We start from the raw sequence: 22,417 nt of genomic DNA, 5'->3' as shown, positions 1-22,417 counted from the left end.
TCTTCATTTCACTTTGTTACTGGTTGTTTTGTTGTTTTTGGTTTGCCCCATATATTTATTTGCCTTGTGTTAATACCGAGTGAAAAGTTTCACGAGGGCCTTTTTGGACATGCATATTTTTTAGAATACCACGAGAGTCATTCCTCCGTAATTTTTTTCACACGAGTATTACATAGGTTGCAGAAAAGTTTCATAGTTTTTTGACCTTTTTTTTCTAAATTTGTTTTTCCATTTTGGGTGCATTGCCCTCCATCTTTCAAAGATCGGCGTCCAACAAACATTTGGCTAATACTTCCTTCAACCGGGTTTATTAGACCCCTTTTATTTAAGCCAAAGTTTGACCATGAATTCAACTAATAAAATGTAAACTATATGTCACAAAAATTATACCTTTGAAAACCGTTTTCAAATACAAATCGTGCAATATACTTTTTATATGATGTAGTTTATATATTTTCTGTTACATGGTCAAAATTAGAACCAAAGTACAAAGTGGCCTAATAAACCCGGACGGAGGTACCGTGGTCGGTCTTCTTGGTTAAATTTATGATCAAACTTAGATCCTGGAAAGCAAGGACGCACTATATTATGGAATGGATGTGAGTAGTACTTACTACCTCCGTCCTGATTTATTAGTCTCTTCGTAATTTGTGTCAAATTTTGACCATAAATTTAATTAACAAAATGGTAATGCATGTCATAAAAAAATATATCGTTAGATTCCTATTTGAACATAATTTTCATTGATATAATTTGCGATGATATGCATTGATATTTTATTAGTTAAACTTATGGTCAAAATTTGGCACTGGATATGAAGGGACCAATAAATCAGGAGGGAGTTAGACTACCTACAGTGGAAGTAACATAGATAGTAACATCACACATATCTAGATAAAATAGATGATGTGACAAGCAATAAATGAGAAAATGGAGGAAAGTGGTAACATAGCTAGTCTCTACTCCTAATGTCTCAGTTGGTAGGTCGCGTTCCGGGTTTTATTTTCGTCCTACCTCACCCGGTCTTTTTTGGTACTTCTTTGGTACTTGCTCCCACCTCCCGCTCAGCCGAGACGGTTTATTTTCGTACTCCCTCCCACCTCTCAGGTAGTTCCCTCCACGCAAAAAAATCGAACCAACCAATCTCTACTCCTAATGGAGCAGTTGGTAGTCTCCGCCGGTCAATTTTCGTCCCACCACTTTCGTCCTGTTTTTTTTGTAGGTTAACCGTCGTAGATTTTTTTCGTCGCCTTCCCCACTTCATCGGTTTATTTTCACTTCACCCTCTCACACAACGAAAAAAACTGAACGGATCAGAACTTTCCATAGTGACACAAATTATTTAGTAATGTCTTTATGTGAAAGAATCAATCACAATCAATTTCTAAAGATCAAATCTAAATTAATAAATCTTCATAACGTTTGTTTCCTTTCGAATCACGTCCATAACTTTCCTTCCTTGTTTGGGCAGAAACTGTTTGGTAGCAGAGATTAGCAAGCTTCCTATGAGTGTAGTAATAGGAAGTATTCTTTTTCTTGATGATTCGTTTCCATGCATGATGATAGTAAATTATGCCAACATTCACCACTATTTATCAACGTCATCAATCGTATCCATTTCTACCAGTTTTAAGGGAATCTGCTCGCTATGTCTTTTTTAAGGGGATCCGCTCGCTAAGTCGTCGTCGCACGTTATTTTCACAAACAATCTCTACTCCTAATGGAGTAGTTGGTAGCCTCGTACGGTTTATTTTTGTCCTCCTCCCACCTCCCCTGGGTTTTTTTTCATCCTCCCTCCCACCTCCCAATTTCGTTGGTTTTTTTCGTCGGTTTTTACTCGCCCCCTCCCACCTTCCAATTTCGTCCGGTTTTTATTCGTCCCACCTCCCACCACCCCCTCGTACTGGTTCTTTTTCTCTCCACTCTTTCCTTAAAAAACCAATAATTTCCTAATATACAAAAGATCACGAATCTATCTTTCCTTACCCGAACCAATCGCGCCCTACATCAGTGCATTTCTTTATTACGAAAACTAACACGTAAATCTTAACGCATTGCAAACAAATCCCGTTATGGACCTAATTAATTTATTATGGAATCTATACGTGGTCGCATTGGTTCTTTTTCTCTCCACTCTTTCCTTGCAAACCACTAATTTCCTAACATACAAAAGATCACGAATCTATCTTTCCTTACACGAATCAATCGATCCCTACATCAGTGCATTTCTTTATTAAAAAAACTAACACGTAAATCTTAACGCATTGTAAAGAAATCCCGTTATGGACCTAATTAATTTATTATGGAATCTGTACGTGGTCGCATCTCTCCCCTCGTGAAAAAATCGCATCCATCTCCGGTTAAAAAGGAAAAGCGAACATGAACGATCAATCCCACACCCTGCATCTCAGTAGCAAAAAATCGCCCCCGCCTCTGCTACTGTGCATCGCCGTGTGCCCGGCTCGACCCATGCCTCGCCTGCATGGCTGGACGCCGCCGTCTCCACCGCCACGTACAAGGAAACGGTGGGCAGAACCATCCATTCAAATCGCACACCCCCACCCTCCTCCGCAATCCCTAGCCCCGCATCACCCTATCGCTTTCTCGCCTCTCTTTCCCCTCGATGTAGATGGTGCCGAGCGGCGGCCTCGAGCACCGGCAGTGCCGCCCTCTCTATCTTCGCTACGTCGAGAGATGGGCCGAGGCTATCGTCGGTTCGCCGCCCATGATTGGGCCGCCTCCGGTTGTCGCGCACCATCGGCTCCACCTAATGTGCCCGACCCTCTCCGCTTTCGACCTTCCGGTGACCACATCCCTCCGCGCCTTCATCCATCATCCACAAGGCCACTCCCTGCACCCACCCTCCTAAATTCTCCATACGGGCGGACAATCACCGAAGATCCAAGTTGGCCCGATATCAATTTTCTTACATGCTTTCTTTATCAGTTGGTGATGGGAATGGGTTCCAATTTCTCTCTCTGACTGTGGATTCGCAGGCAAGAAGCGCTTCTACATGCATCCTCCTGTCGGTCCCTAAAGTACCAAGGTAAATGTTTGGTGTTGCGTTTGTCTAGGATGATATATGTTGGCTCTGTTCCGGTTCATCCGAGCAGTTTGGTGACTAATTTACTGATAATTTAATTATATTAATTAAATGAGTCGGGTGTATCGTCGTGCATTTATCTTGCCAGTAATGTTCTGTGATGCTCTGATGCACTTTGGGAATTGTTTATCTTGTCTTCAGTGCAGAACACTTGTTTATTAATGCATGAGAAGAATCCTTGTTACTACCTTGAACCTGTTTTATAATCCATATTGTTATGCACCAGTGCGTGTGCGTGTGAAATAGATGGATTATGGTCCCGTACCCAATAAGATGGATATGTGTGTGTGTTAGAGAGAGAGAGAGAGAAAGAGAGAGAGAGAGAGAGGGAGAGGGGCAGAGAGAGTGAGGAGGAGGGAGGGAGAGAGTGTGTGTGAGAATTTGATGGTAAAAAGGTCGCCAATGTCACTTGATATGTATGAGAATATTAAATGTAATATTAACATAATTGATATTAAACTCTTAAAGTTAGGCCCCGTTCGGATCTTGTCCTGCTCCCAGCTTCTGCGGCTCCGCGCTGGAGACGGCCCGAACGCCACAGCTTCAAGAAGCCAGCTTCGCGGAGCGATGTCCCCTCGCAGTGCAAAAAACAAGAAGCTGGGGCAACCCCGCTCCTAAAAATCATAGGAGGAGGAGTTGGAGATAATTACTGGATATGCCACCGCCAAGTGACCGGGGGGCAGCGTACCAGTGCGCTCGTCATGTCTTTCTCCCCGATACTTTGCTATTCTGATCGAAAGGTGGCCTGCCTTTCCTTCGAATGGGCCTGCAGCAAGTTTATTGGGCTACCAGCCCAACTAAACTAACTGGAATTGGAGCTGACCTCCTGAACGTTTTCTTTGGAGCCTGTTTTTCTACGAGAAGCAGGATTTGGCAGGAGAAGCGGAAGCTGGCTATTTGGAGGAGTTGGAGAGGATCCGAACGGGGCCTTAATGTGGCCCCGTTGCAACGCACGGGTGTTCTTCTAGTTACTAGTACTATCACACATATCAAGGCAAAATGTGTTGATAGCCTAATAAATGAAGTATTGCATGTTATCACACATATGTTACTTCCCACTATAAAGGTGCCCATTGTGGCCAGTCTTAGTAACAACTAGTGGCTGGGGGGCGCCCAGGGCGCGCCTCCTCTGCGTAACTGTGCGCACCAGTTATGCTGTTGTACTTGGTAACGTTCTAACATTGCAGTTCAGATACAATGATTAAAATAGAAGTGCAGCAGAAGAGTTACCTTTTATAAAGTAGAGCAGTCATGTAGTAGTCTTATAATGCTAATGCTAATAGGTCTATATTATTGGCCTGACGTATTTTCCAAAGACGTGCTCCCCTGGTGTTGCCATGTCTCACGGATGTTCCAAGCCCTGCGGGTCACCTTATTGATCCTGCCAGACCCCACCGTGTAGCTGCTATCGTTGGCCTTCTCCTCCGTCTTCGAAAACACCCCATCGTCCAGCTCGGCCTGGCCCCTAATCCATGTCCACCTGCTCTACAGCACATGGAAGAGACACGCCCATGGTTGTCAATCCATAGCATGGCAACCTCCGGAAGGTAGAGTGGGACACCGTCTGCATGAAACTGAATAGCAACATCTTTAAGCGATTAAACTGCAAATACAGATTGACACTAAGTGACTGAATCACGTCCACGTATTATCCCAACACCAGAATATATATGCTGCGCAGTTTCCTTGAGGCAAAACAAAATTATTTCTTCAAGGATAAGCAATTGATGAAAGCATCTCTCTCTCTAATTTATCAAATTTGTCGCTTATCATTGAAGTATCTACGAATGATTAGGGAGAAAATCATCATTCCTTTAGATCATATATTCTATGTACTAAAATGAAAAAGATCAATCTTCCATCAGAATTACATGTCATTACCTTGTCCTAGTTGACGTCATTGCTGCACGAACCAATGAACCAGCCCCTTTCTATATGCTACAGTGATGTGATCATCATGGATTACAAAAAAGTAGGCTAGTTCAATCTCGAAATGACATCTCCCACAGTATTCAGAGTAAAATCTATACCATTAAGCATGTGAGTCAAATAGATTTGCATACAAAATATATTTGGAGGTTCGCATATATTGATAGCATGAGCTGCACCCTGATGACACAACAGAAATAGCAAGTGTATAGTTTCAACTTTCAACAACTTTGAAGGCTTAAGCTCAGGAATTTCCTTTTGTCAAACGCACACCTAAATGTGTGCTTCTTGTCTTTTGCTCAGGAATTTACGAGTACTGTAAAAAAATACTAAACCTGAATTTATCCTCATCAAACTAAAGAACGTTCGTACTCAATACTGTACGAACCATGGTCTTGAAGTTCATGCTTGTTCCCTATTTTCAGTTATAATTATAAATAATTCTGACATCGCTTTAAATAGTACCCAGTCTTGACATAAATGCTACTACAAATAATTGATATTGATGTCACTATCAGGTGGTGGAAAAAAATTAACTCGAGTATATGCACAAAGCAGATCAATAGATGGCAGCAAACAAATGACGACAAGAACGGTTATTCCGGCATTAATATAAGTAATACTTCTGGGCAGTTCAGATTAATGAAAGATATCAGTAACTCAACCCAGAGTTGGTAATTAAGAAATCAATTAGTCTCTTACTGAATATAGAAAATTCTGAGGGCAAACCAAAGTAGAAAACCTATCTCTGACAACCCATATCCCAAAGAAACAGAACAAGCCCCGGTGCCAAGCGTAATCAAGGTTCATGTTACAAGATGACGATGCTCACATTTCCTTTTGGAACCTGATTTTGCATTTTCAGAATCTTTTCCCTTCAGGAATGGAGCAATGTCATGCGATACTGAGCTTACTTCCAGTCGACATTAAGAATTGCCCTAGTCTAGGAATCCCAGTAATTACACTTCAACCAATCAAATGCCTGAAAGCTATCTTAAGTTGTAAAATGCAGAATCACTGACAAAACATACCAGCAACTCAAAAAATTGTATTTTTTGATTTAATACCAAAAGCCAACATCCAGAGACAAATAAAATAATTACCTAGAAGTCCTAGAAATGCTAATCAATCAACTCAGTATACCTTAATGGCTGCCAGATGTAGCAGACGCAGAGACGTGATGTCGCGATGTGAACTCTCTGCATGCATGTAATATACCTTCATTAGGACTGAATTACACTATTACAGTAGTGCAAACTAATCTAGATGCAATAGGAGAGCTTCAGATCGACGCACACGGCGTCGTGGAGCATGTCCAACGTGACCATGAGCTGGGACTGGAGGCGCAGCGAACCTGGTCCTCGTCATCGTGGGCGAAGGCGGGGAGCTGGGAGAGGTCACACCCGCCACGCAGTCCCCAGAGACTTACCCAGCGCACCCGACATCACGCCTCCCTCCTGCTAAGACAAACAGTCCATGGTTGCCAAATCATGTACATAAGTCATAATGTGTAGGAGCAAGAGATGAATTGCTCCAAAAAAGAGAAATGGACAAAACAACAGCTGATGATCCTGCTAGAAATTAGTTAAAACGTTAACTTTTTGCCTTTTTCGAATATCTTGTATGATCCTGCATTCCTGCTAGAAATTAGTTCATTGGAGCCAAGGCATTCAAATGCCAGCATTACCACAATACATCACTTGTAATCATCAGCTACAACAGAACACATCATGTCGTGTGTAATTGGCACAATTTCTGTCATATATGGTAAACCTGCTCCAGAATAACACACTGATGTGAATCCATTGAAAATATATTTTCTGGTTGTCATCACTATTAAAAAAACAGAGCCAAACAGAAGATACTATTACGTTGCCAATCAAAGCAGGTCATTCATATAGGCCACAAGCTGTGCATAGAAGTAGACGATACATACATGATCTAATGAGCGACAAGTCTGTCATACTGATGGTGAGCAGAGTGACTCCTTCAACGGGCGTTCCAGCTCATCGCGATCCGGCTTCTGCTACTGCACGCCATGGAGGTACACATGGTTCTCCGTCTTCTCGAAGTTCCATGGCACATGCTCCCTCCCGAATCCCTGGAACGAGTTCATGTCCACGTACAGCCCCCATCGGACCTCTACACAGTACACACATACACAGAAAAAAACAATTCGTTCTATAATTTGTTTAGCTGTAATCAATGATTGTGGCCACAGTTAGCAAGAAAGAAGATGTAATCAGTGCAAATAAACAAGATAGACCAACCTTTTAGCAGATTCTTCTATATGGGCAAGTTCCTGGATTGCAATAACACCATAATTAGGTAAATCTGATAAACAAATTGCACAACTAATTGGCCATTTCACAAAAAATCAGCCAAATATGATGTCTTCCTTATTATAGGAATCCAAGCCATCTATAGGACATATACAACCAATAATTGCTAGAGTAGATGTACAGTCACGTTCTTGTTCAAAGATCCTCACTACTCTACTCCAACACATGACATAGGTAATAAAATTTCATCTAACTTAAATCTCAGACATCTTGATGACATAATTAATTTGATACATAATTCAAGCTTAACTCTTTACCTTCTGTTGTTCAGTTGACTTCTCCTGACTATCATCACTCTCACTTTCAAAGTGAAAGATCTCTGCAAACAGTAAAAATGCGTCATGATTATGAGCAGTATCAGCATATCGACTCAACATGATTAAAGATGCTAATCCTATTTTAGATTAAAAAAATCAGTTGAAGCTCACAGGAATCTATTCTTTCAGTGGAAGGTAACTAACTTCCTCACACCTGTCTAGAGACACCTGAATCTACAGGTAAACTATTCTATGCTTATGATTTTAGAGTTTATAGTTTATTCCATAATAATTTATTTGTATTGCTTAACCAAAGCCTCAGAGTTTTCACTTTGATCCAATAGTGCCGAATTCCTCAGGCTGTAGTGGTAAATGCTAGAATTTACAACATTCTAATGCTTGAACATAACGAAGTCGGATATCTAATAGGTAAGTCACATATAACCAAGCCTTGGGTACAACCACCCTGCGATACTGGGATCAACCTCTGTGGTAGCAAAGTCCATCCATTGCTCAACATGCGCCGGCAAGAATTATTAACAGATAAGCACTAAAGCTTGCTCAACTATGACGATAGGAGTACTTCTTATATTACTCACATATTCAATAAGAGAACCACCCCATAGCAGGTTGTCACCCTTTGAGCGAGCAACTGAAGGAAGAAAAGAAAATAGTGGTTAATTTAGGCAGTGTGGAATCAGTAAGACTTGGATTCAACTATGTACCATAGCGTTCAATAGCCTTGCTCTAAGAAAGCAACATCGGAAGTGTCAAGAACAGGAACCTGGGAATAAAAATTAGTCCCTTGCTCGCTGACTCACTCTATATTGAACAAATCTGTTGAGTCTAATTCGTGTACCAAGCCAGCTTACCTTGATGACATTGGTGTAGGAGTCAAAACCCGTTGTTGTCGACGTCCTGGCCGGTCTCAGCTGGCAACAAGCCCAGGCCGTGGCCGTTGTAGTGGAAGAAGAGGGAGTCCCCGGGTCGCGCGCACCTGACGAGCTGTGCATCGTTGCGTAGCGGGAGAAGGAACGGTCGCAGTGCGAGGGATGTAGAGCGTGGAGGCTTTCCACGACGGCGCCACCCGTCGATATCACGGCCATCACGCACCAGCCGCCGCAGCTCCACTGGCGCCGGAGCCGCCGCTGCTCTTTGCCGTGTGCGCCGGCTCAGTCCAACCTTGCCGAGGAATAGGGCAATAAAAAAGGGAGGCAGGAGACGGCGATGGGGTCGAGATCTTGGGACGATTGGAGACGCAGAGTAAATCGACCGTGGCCGCGCTGGGATGGGGCCGAAGGCGGCGGCGGCAACCCTAGCTCGAGAGTGGAAAGCCAAAACAAGAGAGGAGGCTGCCTGCGTGTGAGAGATGAAAAGGAGGCCCAGTCCACGCGTTTTCTCCTTTGGGTAAAAAAAGTTGCGACAGTAAAACTGCCCACGTGGCATAGCCCTTCGTGCGCCCTTGTAGCGACTGTTAAAGAGTTTAATTTGTAATTTACAAACACAGGCAATCAGCGTAACACATTCGACGACTTGTCTCGCCGACGTAGCTTTGTCCTGCGCCGTCAGTCCGCCCCAATGCCCAGAATCCCAGATGCACTTCTAATTCTGACTTCTCTACGATGCATGTTGTTCACACCAACTCCCTAGGGTTTTAGTTCAACCAGGCCAAAACCTCCACGCCGCCGCCGCCGCCGCCGCCGAGAATTCCTAGGCGGCGATGGCCATGTCCCGGCGTTCCGCCTCCCACCTCCTCTCCTCCTTCCGCCCTTTCTCCCTCCTCCTCCAGCCCCTCGCCGACGCCCCCTCGCCCGCGGCCGCGGCCGCAGCGGCGTCGGCTCGCCGGGCGATGTCCTCGGCGTCGGCTCTGCGGGCGCGGGGAGACGACAAGGAGTTGGCGCGGTGGCGCGAGTCCATGGATCGGATGCGGAACATTGGTATCTCCGCGCACATCGACTCCGGGAAGACGACGCTGACGGAGCGGGTCCTGTACTACACCGGCCGGATCCACGAGATCCACGAGGTGCGTGGCCGCGACGGCGTCGGCGCAAAGATGGACTCCATGGACCTCGAGCGCGAGAAGGGCATCACCATCCAGTCGGCAGCTACCTACTGTACCTGGAACGGATACCAGGTCCATTTCTCTCCTCTTCTCGCTCATTCTTGTAGCTGTTCCATTTCCCTCTTCTGATCACTATTGTTTTATTCCTGGTTAAAAGAAAATTGTATTGGTGTTTGAGTTAACGTCCAATCATATGACAAATCAACTGTGAAATAATAATGCTGTCACCTAACGCCATTCCAACATTTGGGGCTAACTGTAACTATTTTTTGTTAATCAGTACGAGACAGATAGCACATGTAACTTTGTTTCCTTTAAGCACTAACATATATGGTTGAAAAGCTTAATTGGCTGGTGTGTAAGGTCATACACCAAATGCAGGTGGTAAATGCTACTCCCTCCGTCCCATAATGTAAGACGTTTTTTTGGCACGGGAGTAACATACAAGTTCGAAAAGTCTAGAAAGTATAACCATTCTATGATATTTGCTAACTGATTAGCAAAGCTTATTCTCTCCTGGATATATCAATTTTTAGTTTTAACTAACATGTGGTATGTGTAAGAACTCAAGTATTAACCTGTCGCCTGGAATTTAAATATTAAAACCAAGCTGACCAAAATTTATGCTTCACACTAATATTTATGTTTTATTTATCATAAGTGGACAATAATTAGTTGCCGTACTACTATTCATTAGTTGCAATTGAACCTATGTAATTTCGTGTTTTCACTCTGTCCTTGTAATCTTTTTGATATTTCATCGAGCTCTTGAACCAGATCTTTCGTCTTTGAGTACCGCCTGTACCGCAGAAGTATATTGCTGCCCGTAGCTTTGGTGTCTCTAGAATGCGGTGTACTGCATCATGTTAAAGTGGTCTAGTCAACAATTTTCAGGCTGTAGATTTGCGCCAGCAAGGTGTTTCCTACAATTTATTGCTGCTTCTCAGGAGTTAGGTATATAAAGATGGGGGCTAATTTAACTAGGTTGGCTGTTGGCTTTTGCTTTCTCCACAGCATGTCCAGGCAATATGAAATGTGAGAAGAAAATTGGAAAAATCATCAATCAAGAATACTATGTGACGTCATTCATGCAATTGCAAAAGAAAAATGCAAGGGGAATGTGATTGGTGGTTTCATTCTTAAACACGTCAGCATTGTTGATGCCACAAATGAAGTAGTCCCATTAACTATACCAAAACCGTGGTCAGGCGAGGAATGGAGCAAATGGCAAATGTCCACATGATAGAGATGTAAATTGCCGAACATGGACGAGTTGCCAGCCAGTACCAAATAGCCATTATTCTTGTTCAAGTGGAGTACCACATGTGAATTCTCCCGAGCTATTATTAGTGGAGACGCAATTGCTTCATGACAATAGACCCATTTGAAAGAATCAAAGGAGTGGTTTTGATAGACATCTATTTCATGGCAAGTGGCAACTATCGATGTGAGTTGAATGAGCTACCCGAGTCAACTCGTGCTAGTCCCACCCGCTTCTTTAATAGCTGTTTCCCGGAACACAGCTGCCCCTGCCACTGGGCTTCAAACTAGGATCTGTGGGTTGGGGTCAGTATGATTGGTTGAAGCAGATACACCAAAACCATGCATGTATCTAGTACCATTTGAACTTTAGAATTGCCCCCCAGAAGCAACCTTTTTGTCGTCATGTATACAACCATTGATCACTATCCCTTGTATTGTCTTGTCTGAATGCTTTTGTTTTGACCCATCTTACACTGTTCTTGTGTTCTATCGTTGCAGATTAATATCATTGATACCCCAGGTCACGTGGATTTCACTGTTGAGGTTGAAAGGGCCCTCCGTGTTCTTGATGGTGCTATACTTGTGCTATGTAGTGTTGGTGGTGTACAAAGTCAATCGATTACTGTTGATCGACAAATGAAAAGATATGAAATTCCAAGGGTTGCATTTATTAACAAGTTGGACCGCATGGGAGCTGATCCATGGAAAGTTCTCAACCAGGTGAGCACGAGTCTGACTTCTGTGGTCTATATGCACTGATGCTCTCTCATGATACTACGAGGCGTGAGAAGCTTAATGCAAAATGTCCCTTCTCTCCTTTCGTGATGGATTTTCCTCTCGTAGTGGGAGTGGGTAAAAGTCTGTGTTATCATTTCATTCCATGTCTTTATGTTGTATTTTCTGTGAGGACACGCTTCTGCATGCCATGTTAGTATCGTACTGCTAGCTTACAATTCTTATCGTGTTTAATACAGGGAAGGTCAAGGCAATAAATACTGTTCCTATTTCATTTGAATTCTGATGAAGTAGCAGTCAAGTATTTGCTACTTTGCTTTGCACTGAAGTGGTATCTGAAATGCACTGACGTCCTGGGTTCATTTCGAATATTTTATGCCCTTCATTGCTAAATCAGCTCATCTTTTATCTTGCATCCAGTTTAAAAATTCTTTTTGGAAGTACAAGGTATGGGTTAGGCGGTTCAAAGTAAAAGGGGAAAACAAGGACTTCACAAGTGCAAGGGCTGGCTTTGCATTCTTTTTTAGTATCTGCAATGTGGACCAGGCTTACATCTTAATGCTATAGTTGCTGTATTTTGATATTACTGGAAATCATCATTCTTATGCTTACTTTTAGGCTCGCCATTTTTTCTGATAATTTTCAGTTTTTATAGTCCGGTGAGGTGTCTTGCACTTGTCTGTTGTTGCTATCAGTTTCTATAGCTCAGTTTTGCTTTTGTGTAAAATTGAAGGCTCGGGCCAAACTACGGCACCAGAGTGCAGCTGTACAAGTGCCGATAGGATTGGAAGAGGAGTTTGAGGGCCTTGTTGATCTTGTGGAGTTGAAGGCTTTGAAGTTTGAGGGTGGAAGTGGGTGTGTCCCTGTTCTTACAAGCATTTAGTTGTGAGGGTTATTGGTATCTGGAATCTTGGATGACACATCGTTTGTAATGTGCAGACAGGAGGTTGTTGCATCTGATGTCCCATCCAACATGCAAGATTTTGTAATGGACAAGAGACGCGAACTTATTGAAGTTGTTTCAGAAGTAGATGACCAGCTTGCAGAAGCTTTTCTTAATGACGAGCCAATAACAGCTAATGAGCTTAAGGTTCATCCAACTTCCATTATTATTTTCTGTTGTTTCTATATGCGTATATACCATTTCATGAAATGACTATATAAGCTACAATCCATCTGAAAATTATTCCAGATTATAGCTACATCTTTTGAAACGGATGTAGCTGTAGCTGCTAAAAGCAATCATGTTGAAGGAACAGAATGATTTTACCCCCTTGAATATTGCAGTTTGTGTGATTAAATATTGCCTTTGGTGTCTTATTTTCTTTTCGACCAGGCTGCTATCAGAAGGGCAACAGTAGCGCGCAAGTTCATACCAGTTTACATGGGAAGTGCATTCAAGAATAAGGTCAATGACTGCAATTTTCCGTTCTTTATCTGGTTCTTTTCATTTACTAGCTAAATGCTCGGAAGGTATTTTTTGTTAATAGATTATAGTTGTTTAAAAGCTTGTCCCACCATAGTCCCTGAGTTTTTGTAAAATAAACTTTTTTTTTCTCAAAATATACATTAATCAAATCAACTATATATGTCCTCGATAGAATGGATGACAACTGTGGCAATTCCTAGTAACTTGGGTGGATGGAACGCCATGAACTTATATATACATTAAACTTATAGTCTCTCTCTTTGCAAATAGACACTGTTATGGTCATGGGGCACAGGTCTACAGTTTCAAACATGCAACTTACTGTTACTACTATTACGAATATGCCAGTAAAATAAAAAATAACACTGTGCTTTCAAAATATTTTTCATGGAAAACTACTGATGCCATTTTCATTTCACTCTAAACTATTTTCCCATATGCACGAGTTGAAGTCAGAGAAGTTCAATCATGTACTCTCTAGGAGGATGTCATCTATTTACAATGCAAGAATGGTTGCAATTTAAGACTAAGCGCCCAAGAACGCCCAAGAAATGTTACTTTAAGTTTGAGAAAGTGAAATCTTGCTGGAAGATGTGCTAGGAAGCTAGGGTTTTTCACAAGGGCATTTTCCCTGTGCCATCACCTGGACCTGTGATGGCTGTTCTTGATCTTCACCGAGGCGACCTTGCTCTCGATCTCAAAATTCCCCATGCCTCTGTGTTCCAGCCTTGGTGTCGAGCTCATCTGCTGCTGTGGCCTCTTCTTGAAGTGCCGCGCTCGCGGCCCTGCCTTCAAGCCCCAACCAAAGCTCTACCCTGCCCCCTTGCAGTGCAGTTCCTAGGCGCAGCCTAGGTACCACCTAAGCGACTGGCGCAAAACTAAATACCGCTCAATCAAAACTAAAGAAAAAGGTTCAAGAATAACATTTGACAAAATGATCAGCATAAAATGTTCAATTAAAGAGAAGATTTGATACAACAGTTTGATTACTTAATCAGTCAGCAGTATTTCTGGAGTAAGGCACATTGTTGCAAACAATCAAAGGCATACAACTTTGCTGCTATTTTAAGTATTACAAAATTGGGCATTTGTTTTATGTCTTCTTTTACGGTGTTGTCTATCATGTATGAATGTCTGAGATCTTTGTTGCCACCAATCCTCATCGTGTAATATTGCCTGGAGTATAACTGTTCTTAGGGCCTTGTCAATTCCAGGGGACCGTCCTTAAGCACTAAATGGAGCACAATATTGCGATTAAGCAAACAGCAAAACATGAAAAGGATACTGATGTTTAAGAGCTAGGACCGTGATAGTCAGATCCATTTTACTATTTGTAATTACCTTATACTGGGTCGTTGGAGTACTGTAGATTAAACATTGCTCTCATGCATGCACTTCATGCAAGTCATTAGAGCCTGACTTTAAAGAAGTGTAGAATAGATAGCCAAATTGCATGTCAACGACAGATGTGCATGTTGCCTATTCACAACGAGAATGATCACATGAAGATTGTGTATTGTACTGATTGTCATACTTTGGTGGTTTAGGTGTAGATAAGATTGTTCACAGTTATGACAACTCTTGCACTAGTACTTGTGTAAGAACCTGCAGTTAGCATCTTTATTGTACTATTGTTAATGCTAGGTTGCTATACAACAAATTTGCTGTTGGTGTTCCATTGCTTACAGTTTCGATCTTTTTGACTGGTTTTATAGGGTGTTCAACCTCTTCTTAATGGTGTGCTTGACTATCTACCCTGCCCACTGGAAGTTGAGAACTTTGCTCTTGACCAAAACAAGTCAGAAGAGAAGGTAGAACACTGTCTCCACAATACATTTAATATAGTAGATATGGAATATAGGTTTCCCTTTATGCACTTTATGGCACTTTCCATCATCCACCACTCATCCTACAAAGCCAGAAGTGAGGAGAGATGGAAAGCATGTAAAGTAGATAAAATGTGTGGAGTTTTATGTGAGCAAATAGCGTTTGTACTGTATCTGCCTGTTATGTTGGTGAAGCTCTTATTTCCTTTTATTAGCTTTCATAACGAATTGCCACCTGGTTTGATGGTTAGGTTTCATTATCTGGAACTCCAGCTGGTCCACTTGTAGCATTAGCCTTTAAGCTTGAGGAAGGCCGTTTTGGTCAGTTGACATATCTAAGGTGATTGTGGATCTTCTACGAACTGATTTTGTTGCATTATCATGCGTTGTTATTGGACACGGGTACTATTATTTTGCTTCTCAACTAATTATTTCTTACTACATGTCTAGAATCTACGAAGGTGTGATTCGGAAGGGTGACTTCATACAGAATGTAAATACAGGAAAAAAGATCAAAGTAAGACCCAGACTTAATCCCAAGTCCCAGCAAGGACGTTGAAGCTGTAGTTGCCAAATTACCATATTGTTCTTTCAGCACACATGTTTAACAATTGACAATGCCAATATTTTATATTTTGAGGGGCATACTGTATATTGATCTATGAAGAAACGGGAGGGATTTACTTTAATCCAAGAAGAAAAAAAGGTTAAATAGTTCTCCCTCCGTCCCAAGATAAGTGTCGCAAAAAAGTTTGACTCTGTACTAAATCAGCGACACTTACTTTGGGACGGAGGGAGTAATATTCAAAATAGTGTACTACAGTCCTCCTGGCTTTTAACACTGTGTCCTATAGAGCTGTTACAGTTGTGAGTCTGACCAGTCTGGTGAACATACTGCCATGATACAGCAGAAGAAAAAAAAAATGACTTTATGTAACATATTTGTTTTTTGTAATTATATTTAGTATAGTAGTTGCGATATTGCATATTTGTGTTGGTAAACTAAATGTAGATGCGTTGTCATGACATTTCATAACTGCACATCATTTGCCTGGTTTCAAATCTAAATCTGAATATGTTACAGAACATTGGTTCCAACTATCAAAGCCTAAATATTACAGAACATTGATTCCTATTATTTAAGCCTAAATTTTCCATAGAAAATAGTAATCATATCAGGAGAGCAATAGATGCCTTCAATCTGATATATCTTAGATTTGCCTCTACTTTTAATTGTTGGTTGTGGGAATTTCAAAAGGTTTGCCTTCTCTGATCTAAGTGCTGTTCACTGTTTCTCTAGGTTCCACGATTAGTAAGGATGCACTCCAATGAGATGGAGGTAAGTTGCACGTTATGTTAAGTTAACGCTTGAAAAATCAACTGTTTGGATCAACATCGATGGCCATTCTTTACTATAAAATCAATTTGTTGGCTAGTATCTTAATTCTTTGCGATCAATATAGGATATTCAAGAAGCACATGCTGGCCAAATTGTTGCTGTGTTTGGTGTTGATTGCTCGTCAGGTAAATTATTAGCAACGTAATATTCAGAATCTTTTCTGTGCCGTAAATTTTCCAGGTTATGCTACCATCTTTTGGATTTCTTCAGTGCCTTCCCCGCTTTTTGCATCAACAGGTGATACATTTACAGATGGGTCGGTCAAATATACTATGACTTCAATGCATGTCGCTGAACCTGTGATGTCCTTGGCTGTTAACCCGATATCTAAAGATTCTGGAGGACAAGTAACTCATCTGCTGTTTTAAAGATTCACGTGTCATATTTTATATCTTAACTTTGTTGACTAATTAATTACTGTGACATTTCAGTTTTCAAAAGCACTGAATCGATTCCAGAGAGAAGATCCTACTTTCCGTGTAGGTCTGGATCCAGAGAGTGGACAGGTTTGTTCTTCCATCTATTATGTTTGCTTTATTCTATTATTATCATGTATTTTCTAAAGCGTACTTTGGACTTGCAGACAATTATTTCTGGTATGGGTGAGTTGCATTTGGATATCTATGTTGAACGCATCAGGAGAGAGTACAAGGTACACAAACAATTAGTTCAAGGACATACTTGGTTTCCCCGCTTCACTGAAAGCTTGCTATATGAGCTGCACTGTTAACTGTTGAGTAAATCCTTGTCTTGTTTGCTTTATGAGCTAGTTCAGCCATTGCAGCCTATTTTATTTTTTCTTTGTTTCAAGGTGTGTTTGGTTTGGGAACGAAGTGGAATGGAATGTCATGGTTCTATTCCACTGGAATGGGTTGGTTCAGTGTTTCGCTTTTCATTTGAGAGATAGAACGGAATGAATTCAGCAACTCTTGCATAAAAACGGTGAGGTTGCCTCTCACGTGCATATATACAATATGAACATGTACGAAGTATTTTGCCCAAACATGGCATAGCTTTACTCAAACAGACAGAGGACCCATTGTATTTTACTTTGAATTGTACTTCACATTGAATACGTACATTGAGTTGTTTTTCAATCGAGAAATATTGCTCATAGATGGAACCATGCAATATTTGCTAGGCATAAATTAAACACAGCAACGCTCTTGGTGCTGACCTCAAGATAGGAGCGCAAGGAGAGCTCCTGTCCATCCCGCCGACGGAGACCTGATCTGTTAGGGGACGGCGTGCAGGAAGCAGTGGTTGCCGCTGTTGTAGCCGGCGGCGAGGCAGTGGTTGCGTGGGAGAGGTAGCCGTTACAGCCCCCGGAAGGTTAGGTCACCGTCCTCCCCGGCAGTTCAGGTTTCCGCCTCCCCTAGCAGATCAAGTCGCCGCTGCCTGGTCCCTAGCAGATCAAGTCGCCGCCGCCTGGTCCCTAGCAGATCAGGTCTAATCACTGGGGAGAGGAGCAGCCGGCGGCGCGGATTGATGGAGAGGAGCAGCTGGCGGCAGAGTACGAGAGAAGGGAGAAGCGACAGGTTCTCGTGCGAGAGAGGGAGAGGCGATAGGTGAGTGCGAGGCGAGGCAGCGGTCTGTGCCGTTCCATCGATTTGGAGGATGACTCGGTTACGGATCTGGGCCGAATATTCCCTTAGGCTGTGTTCGGTTGACAGGGTTGTGAAGGGGTTTTGGCAGGGATTGAGGTGGATTTAATCCCCTACAAGTCAAAACCCCCTCAAATCCCCTCCAATCGTCTTGACAAAGGGTGTAACCAAACAAGGCCTTAGTGGGAACGAGTCGGTTCCGGTTCTAGCTATGTACCAAACACAAGAATGAGGCCCAAGTACAGGTCGGACCCATTCCATTCCACTTGGTGACTCATACCAAACACACTTGATCTGTTTTATTCTTGACAGCGTGGAAAGTTCATTTGCAGTTTTGGCTTGGCTTGGGCATGGGCTGCAAACAGCTACACAGCCTAATTTTTGCATTCCCATATTGATTAACTTAACTCCTCAAGATACTGTTATATTAGTGTAGGTTTAGTTTTATTCTCATATATTGTCATATCCTTGAACATATGTCATGTACTCATGTACTCTGTCTGTTCTAGGTCAACAGTCTTTAAGGTGGTACTTTGATCATTAATTTCTATAGCATACATTAGTAAATATTTACTGTTGGGAATTAGCAAAAAAATCAAGCATAGTTTTCAGTTATCATGTTATGGGTCAAGATAATTTTGTATATGCTGATGGTCAAAACTTGCTCTGTTTAACTACACTGTAAAATATCATTTAGGAAAGAACAAAGTAGTACTCCCTCCGCTCCATATTGATTAGGTATTGTAAATATTGATATTTTTCTAAAAAATTGGTAAACTTTGTACTTGGCCAAATCTATATATTGGTTCGGTAATGTGTATGTTGATATCTTTTCTCTACATAAGCTTGGTCAAACTTTACATAGTTTGACTTGGACAAAATCTATATGCACTATATTTCATAATGGAGGGAGTAGGAATAGATAAATTGTTCCACCTCTAGGAAACACATTCCATCTATTTAACCGCAGTGTTCTAACTAGTGCAAGACACTAGGTTGGCAACAGCAAGGAGCCGAGGCGGCTGTACAACAACAATAACAGACAGTTAAAACGTTATGCTTCATCAAAACAGATATACGAACTAGAAGTTCTACAATCAGAGTTGAAACAAGCCTTATTTTCCAAGTGAATAGGCATCCAAGTTTTTTGGTCCTCTATCTCTAATTCTTCTTAACACCAATGTAAGTACTTGGCAGCGCTATGGAAATTTAAAAGCGGCAACCTAGGCTGTTCGTCAAGAAGACTGAAAATCACCTCCTTTAGATAGCACTTTTTCCAAATCTTGCTCATCAAGAGAGGTTAGCAAGCTCAAAACACCCACACCAAATGTGGCTGCATTCTGCACACCACTAGGTCTATTTCCATTTGCAAAGTACTAAAGGGAAAACATGATCGGGTGGGGAAGCTTAAAAGTTAGATCTAGAAGTATGAAAGATGGGACTGCATATATGGCTCTTCACTACCACTCCCATAAAAAATGAAAGAAATGAAGAGAAAGCAAGGCTGATGGACGCGATAGGAAGAATGGCAGTTCAGTATCTGCTGGAGCTCCATAGCCAAAGTGCCACTGTGGCCACATGAGAGACCCCATTGCCGTCACATCTGCTCTCTGTCCGTGAAATGTCCAGTCTGGAGTCATGGGTGGACTGGAGCCAGAGTCTTGAATGGAATTAGGGTTGGGTGTTTCTATGTGTTGCTACTGGGCTGAGCCATATTGATGACGTGTCCTGGTGTATTTGTTATAACCCACCAAGAGCAGACATCCCATGTGTTCATGTATCGTGTTCCTACTGAGCACTACATTTCAGAGTTCAGAAATATTGCTGCATGCCTCTTTATTGAGCTTCTTTGATATGCTTCTGTGTTGACAATTTTCATTAAGCGCATGATATTCTTATGATGAATGTTGATGTCTGACTCACTGTACACTTGTATCTGTTGAAATTGAATAGATGTAACATGTTTTAACTCATGTAGGTTGATGCAAAGGTTGGGAAACCTCGTGTGAACTTCCGGGAATCGATCACCCAGCGTGCTGAATTTGATTACTTGCACAAAAAGCAATCGGGCGGTCAAGGCCAATATGGGCGAGTTTGTGGGTGAGTTCATTCAAATTAAATAATTATCCGCAAATTAATTTCCATTATTTGCTTTTATCTCAGTTTTTCCGGTTCCGGGAAGCAATTACTTTGTGATGCATATATATGGGACACCTGCTGTTAATACATGTTTTAGCTGCGTCGTTACTGGATTATTCCTACTCCCTATTCCTACTTGTAAGACGAGTATTGGATGGCGTGGAAAGTGTTGCTGGAGTAGAACAAGGTTGGACCGCACCCTGGCGCTGTAAGTTGCCTCAAGGGAGCCTGGATACCTAGGGCCAGCAAATATCAATGAACGTAGTAATCCAGCCACTTCATATAATGTCATGGAATATATACTTCACCCAAATGGAGAATGCAAGAACACTTATAATATTGTTTTCACCGGTGTGGAAAGCTTCCACCATTATAGAATACTTACCCTTACCTTTTAAAATTTTCAGTTTTGTGATGACATGTTCTCTTTAGTCGTTAATTAGTATAATATCATGGTTTCTTAATTTAGGAATATAGGTTCCACTAAATATCTTTATGATTTGTTGTTAAGGCCACTTCATGCCTATAAATAGAGGCCAGATCCTCTAGTTTTGTAACTCACTCGTGTACATTTTACCTATGAACTGAATTCTCGTTGTTGTGGTTATTATATTGCACTCCTATCTGAAAGTTTTGGATTACACAGCTTACGCTCCTGTGATCACATGTGTATTACAACAGTTGAAGTTATCCCGTATGTTTGTGTTGTCTATTTTTGTGGCAACAGTGCACACAGTTCACTGATATGGGTGTCATGAGTGTGCTGTCAATCTGATATTTCTTCTCTGATCTGGTGTTGAGATTGAGTAGGATCACTTTAGTTAGCCAACTTTTGGAGCTCACAAGGGAAGATATTTCCTTTTGATATCAGTGACCCAAGACCTGTCCTGCAGCACCTCCAGCATGGTCTGCCTCCTCCTGGTCCACCTAAGAACAAGACTGTAGAGTTCGGGAGTGTTCTCGATAACCGCTTTGACCGTCTAGCCATCGAGCTTCCCAAAAAAGTGTGCTCGTCCTGTCGCCAACCACTAACTTGGTCGATGCAGCTCGCACCGCTCATCTTTGGAGAATCGAATGTCAAGCTCTCACGAGCGGCGGAAAGGGTTAGTACCATCCTTGAAATCCAACACACCCTCAGACTGATCATGGTCTTGGACAGCTCATGGATGCTGAGGCCTCCAGACTTCATCAGACGACAAGCCTTGTTCCAGTTGACGTGGCAGTGATTGCCATGTGCGGCTGCTCTGCCAATCCAAAGGAGAACCCCTAACAATCTTATACATCTGCACCTCCTTATAGGCGCCCATCACCTTGATATATTGCGAGAAGTATTTACTGATAAGGAAAATAAGGTAATGATTGGGGAGAGTTACAAAGTGTGTTTTATTTGAAACCTTAGTTGCTATTCATCACTTGCTCCTGATTGCTGATTCGTATTGCCTAGCGCTCTATCATTGACTGTCCCTAGCACAGTCCTTGTTGCTCTTGTTCTTTGCTGCCGTTGTGTTTTAGTGGACTTCATGTGAGAGGAAACTCGATGATGACTGGACAGTTGGCGCTTTCCTGATCTTCTACTTGTTAGACCTTTCAACCTGAGCATTGATAGTTGTGGATGACACTAGGAGAGTTGGGACAATTTTCGTTGGTTTATTTCTCACACAATGCCATGCCAACCTGAGGGGTTGGGGATACATATTTATAGGCTGCTAGCCAGCCAAGGCATATGCTAAGATGCTGCTAAGATGCCAGTCTAAGATGCTAGTCTAAGATGCTAGTCTAAGATGCTAACTGACAGTCCTTGATGGTCAAGAACAGAACTCTATCCTAACAGCCAGTCCTTGATGGTCTAGGACTTTATCCTCCTAACTGCCACAAGGACCATGTGCTGCAGCCCCACAAGGACCCTAGTACACAGACTTATCCATCATTCTCCCCCTAAGTCTTGTACGTCGTCTTGTGGGAGAGTTGAATCATCCCAATCCTGGAGCAAAGTTCGAGGAACTTGACCCTCCCAAGGGGCTTGGTGAGCAGGTCTGCGAGCTGATCCTTGGTGTTGATGTAGCTCGCCTCGATGCTCCCTTCTTCCACACAGCTGCGGATGAAGTGATACCTCAGTCGGATGTGCTTGCTCCGTTCGTGGAACACGGGGTTCTTTGCCAGGGCCAGGGCGGACTTGCTGTCCACCAGGAGCTGCACCGTTCTGGTGTCTTGAACGAGAAGATCAGCAAGCAGTCGAGCAAGCCAGAGCGCCTGAGTACAGGCGGTGGAGGCCGCTATGTACTCAGCCTCACAGCTGGACAGGGCCACCACCTGCTGCTTGACTGATTGC

At 42.4% G+C, this 22,417-nt stretch overlaps 1 protein-coding gene across 2 annotated transcripts in view; it reads left to right on the top strand.

The window, feature by feature from the left end:
- The first annotated feature begins 9,222 nt into the window (after window positions 1–9,222).
- The window catches only part of LOC119336643 (elongation factor G, mitochondrial), a 22,075-nt gene continuing 8,880 nt past the window's right edge, over window positions 9,223–22,417 (top strand). The window contains exons 1-14 of one of the 2 annotated variants that reach the window (XM_037608699.1): window positions 9,223–9,765; window positions 11,455–11,676; window positions 12,425–12,546; window positions 12,631–12,781; window positions 13,028–13,099; window positions 14,836–14,931; window positions 15,198–15,286; window positions 15,397–15,463; window positions 16,247–16,285; window positions 16,410–16,470; window positions 16,583–16,692; window positions 16,777–16,851; window positions 16,929–16,997; window positions 19,928–20,049. In XM_037608699.1, the coding sequence (XP_037464596.1) occupies window positions 9,352–9,765; window positions 11,455–11,676; window positions 12,425–12,546; window positions 12,631–12,781; window positions 13,028–13,099; window positions 14,836–14,931; window positions 15,198–15,286; window positions 15,397–15,463; window positions 16,247–16,285; window positions 16,410–16,470; window positions 16,583–16,692; window positions 16,777–16,851; window positions 16,929–16,997; window positions 19,928–20,049 (1,709 nt within the window). In that variant the 5' untranslated portion in view covers window positions 9,223–9,351. The remainder of the gene's footprint in view (window positions 9,766–11,454; window positions 11,677–12,424; window positions 12,547–12,630; window positions 12,782–13,027; window positions 13,100–14,835; window positions 14,932–15,197; window positions 15,287–15,396; window positions 15,464–16,246; window positions 16,286–16,409; window positions 16,471–16,582; window positions 16,693–16,776; window positions 16,852–16,928; window positions 16,998–19,927; window positions 20,050–22,417) is intronic. The other variant, XM_037608697.1, reaches the window with a different exon arrangement.

This window comes from Triticum dicoccoides, chromosome 7B (genome assembly GCF_002162155.2).
Source record: "Triticum dicoccoides isolate Atlit2015 ecotype Zavitan chromosome 7B, WEW_v2.0, whole genome shotgun sequence".
Lineage (NCBI taxonomy): Eukaryota > Viridiplantae > Streptophyta > Magnoliopsida > Poales > Poaceae > Triticum > Triticum dicoccoides.
This window is presented reverse-complemented; position numbering and strand designations above follow the sequence as displayed.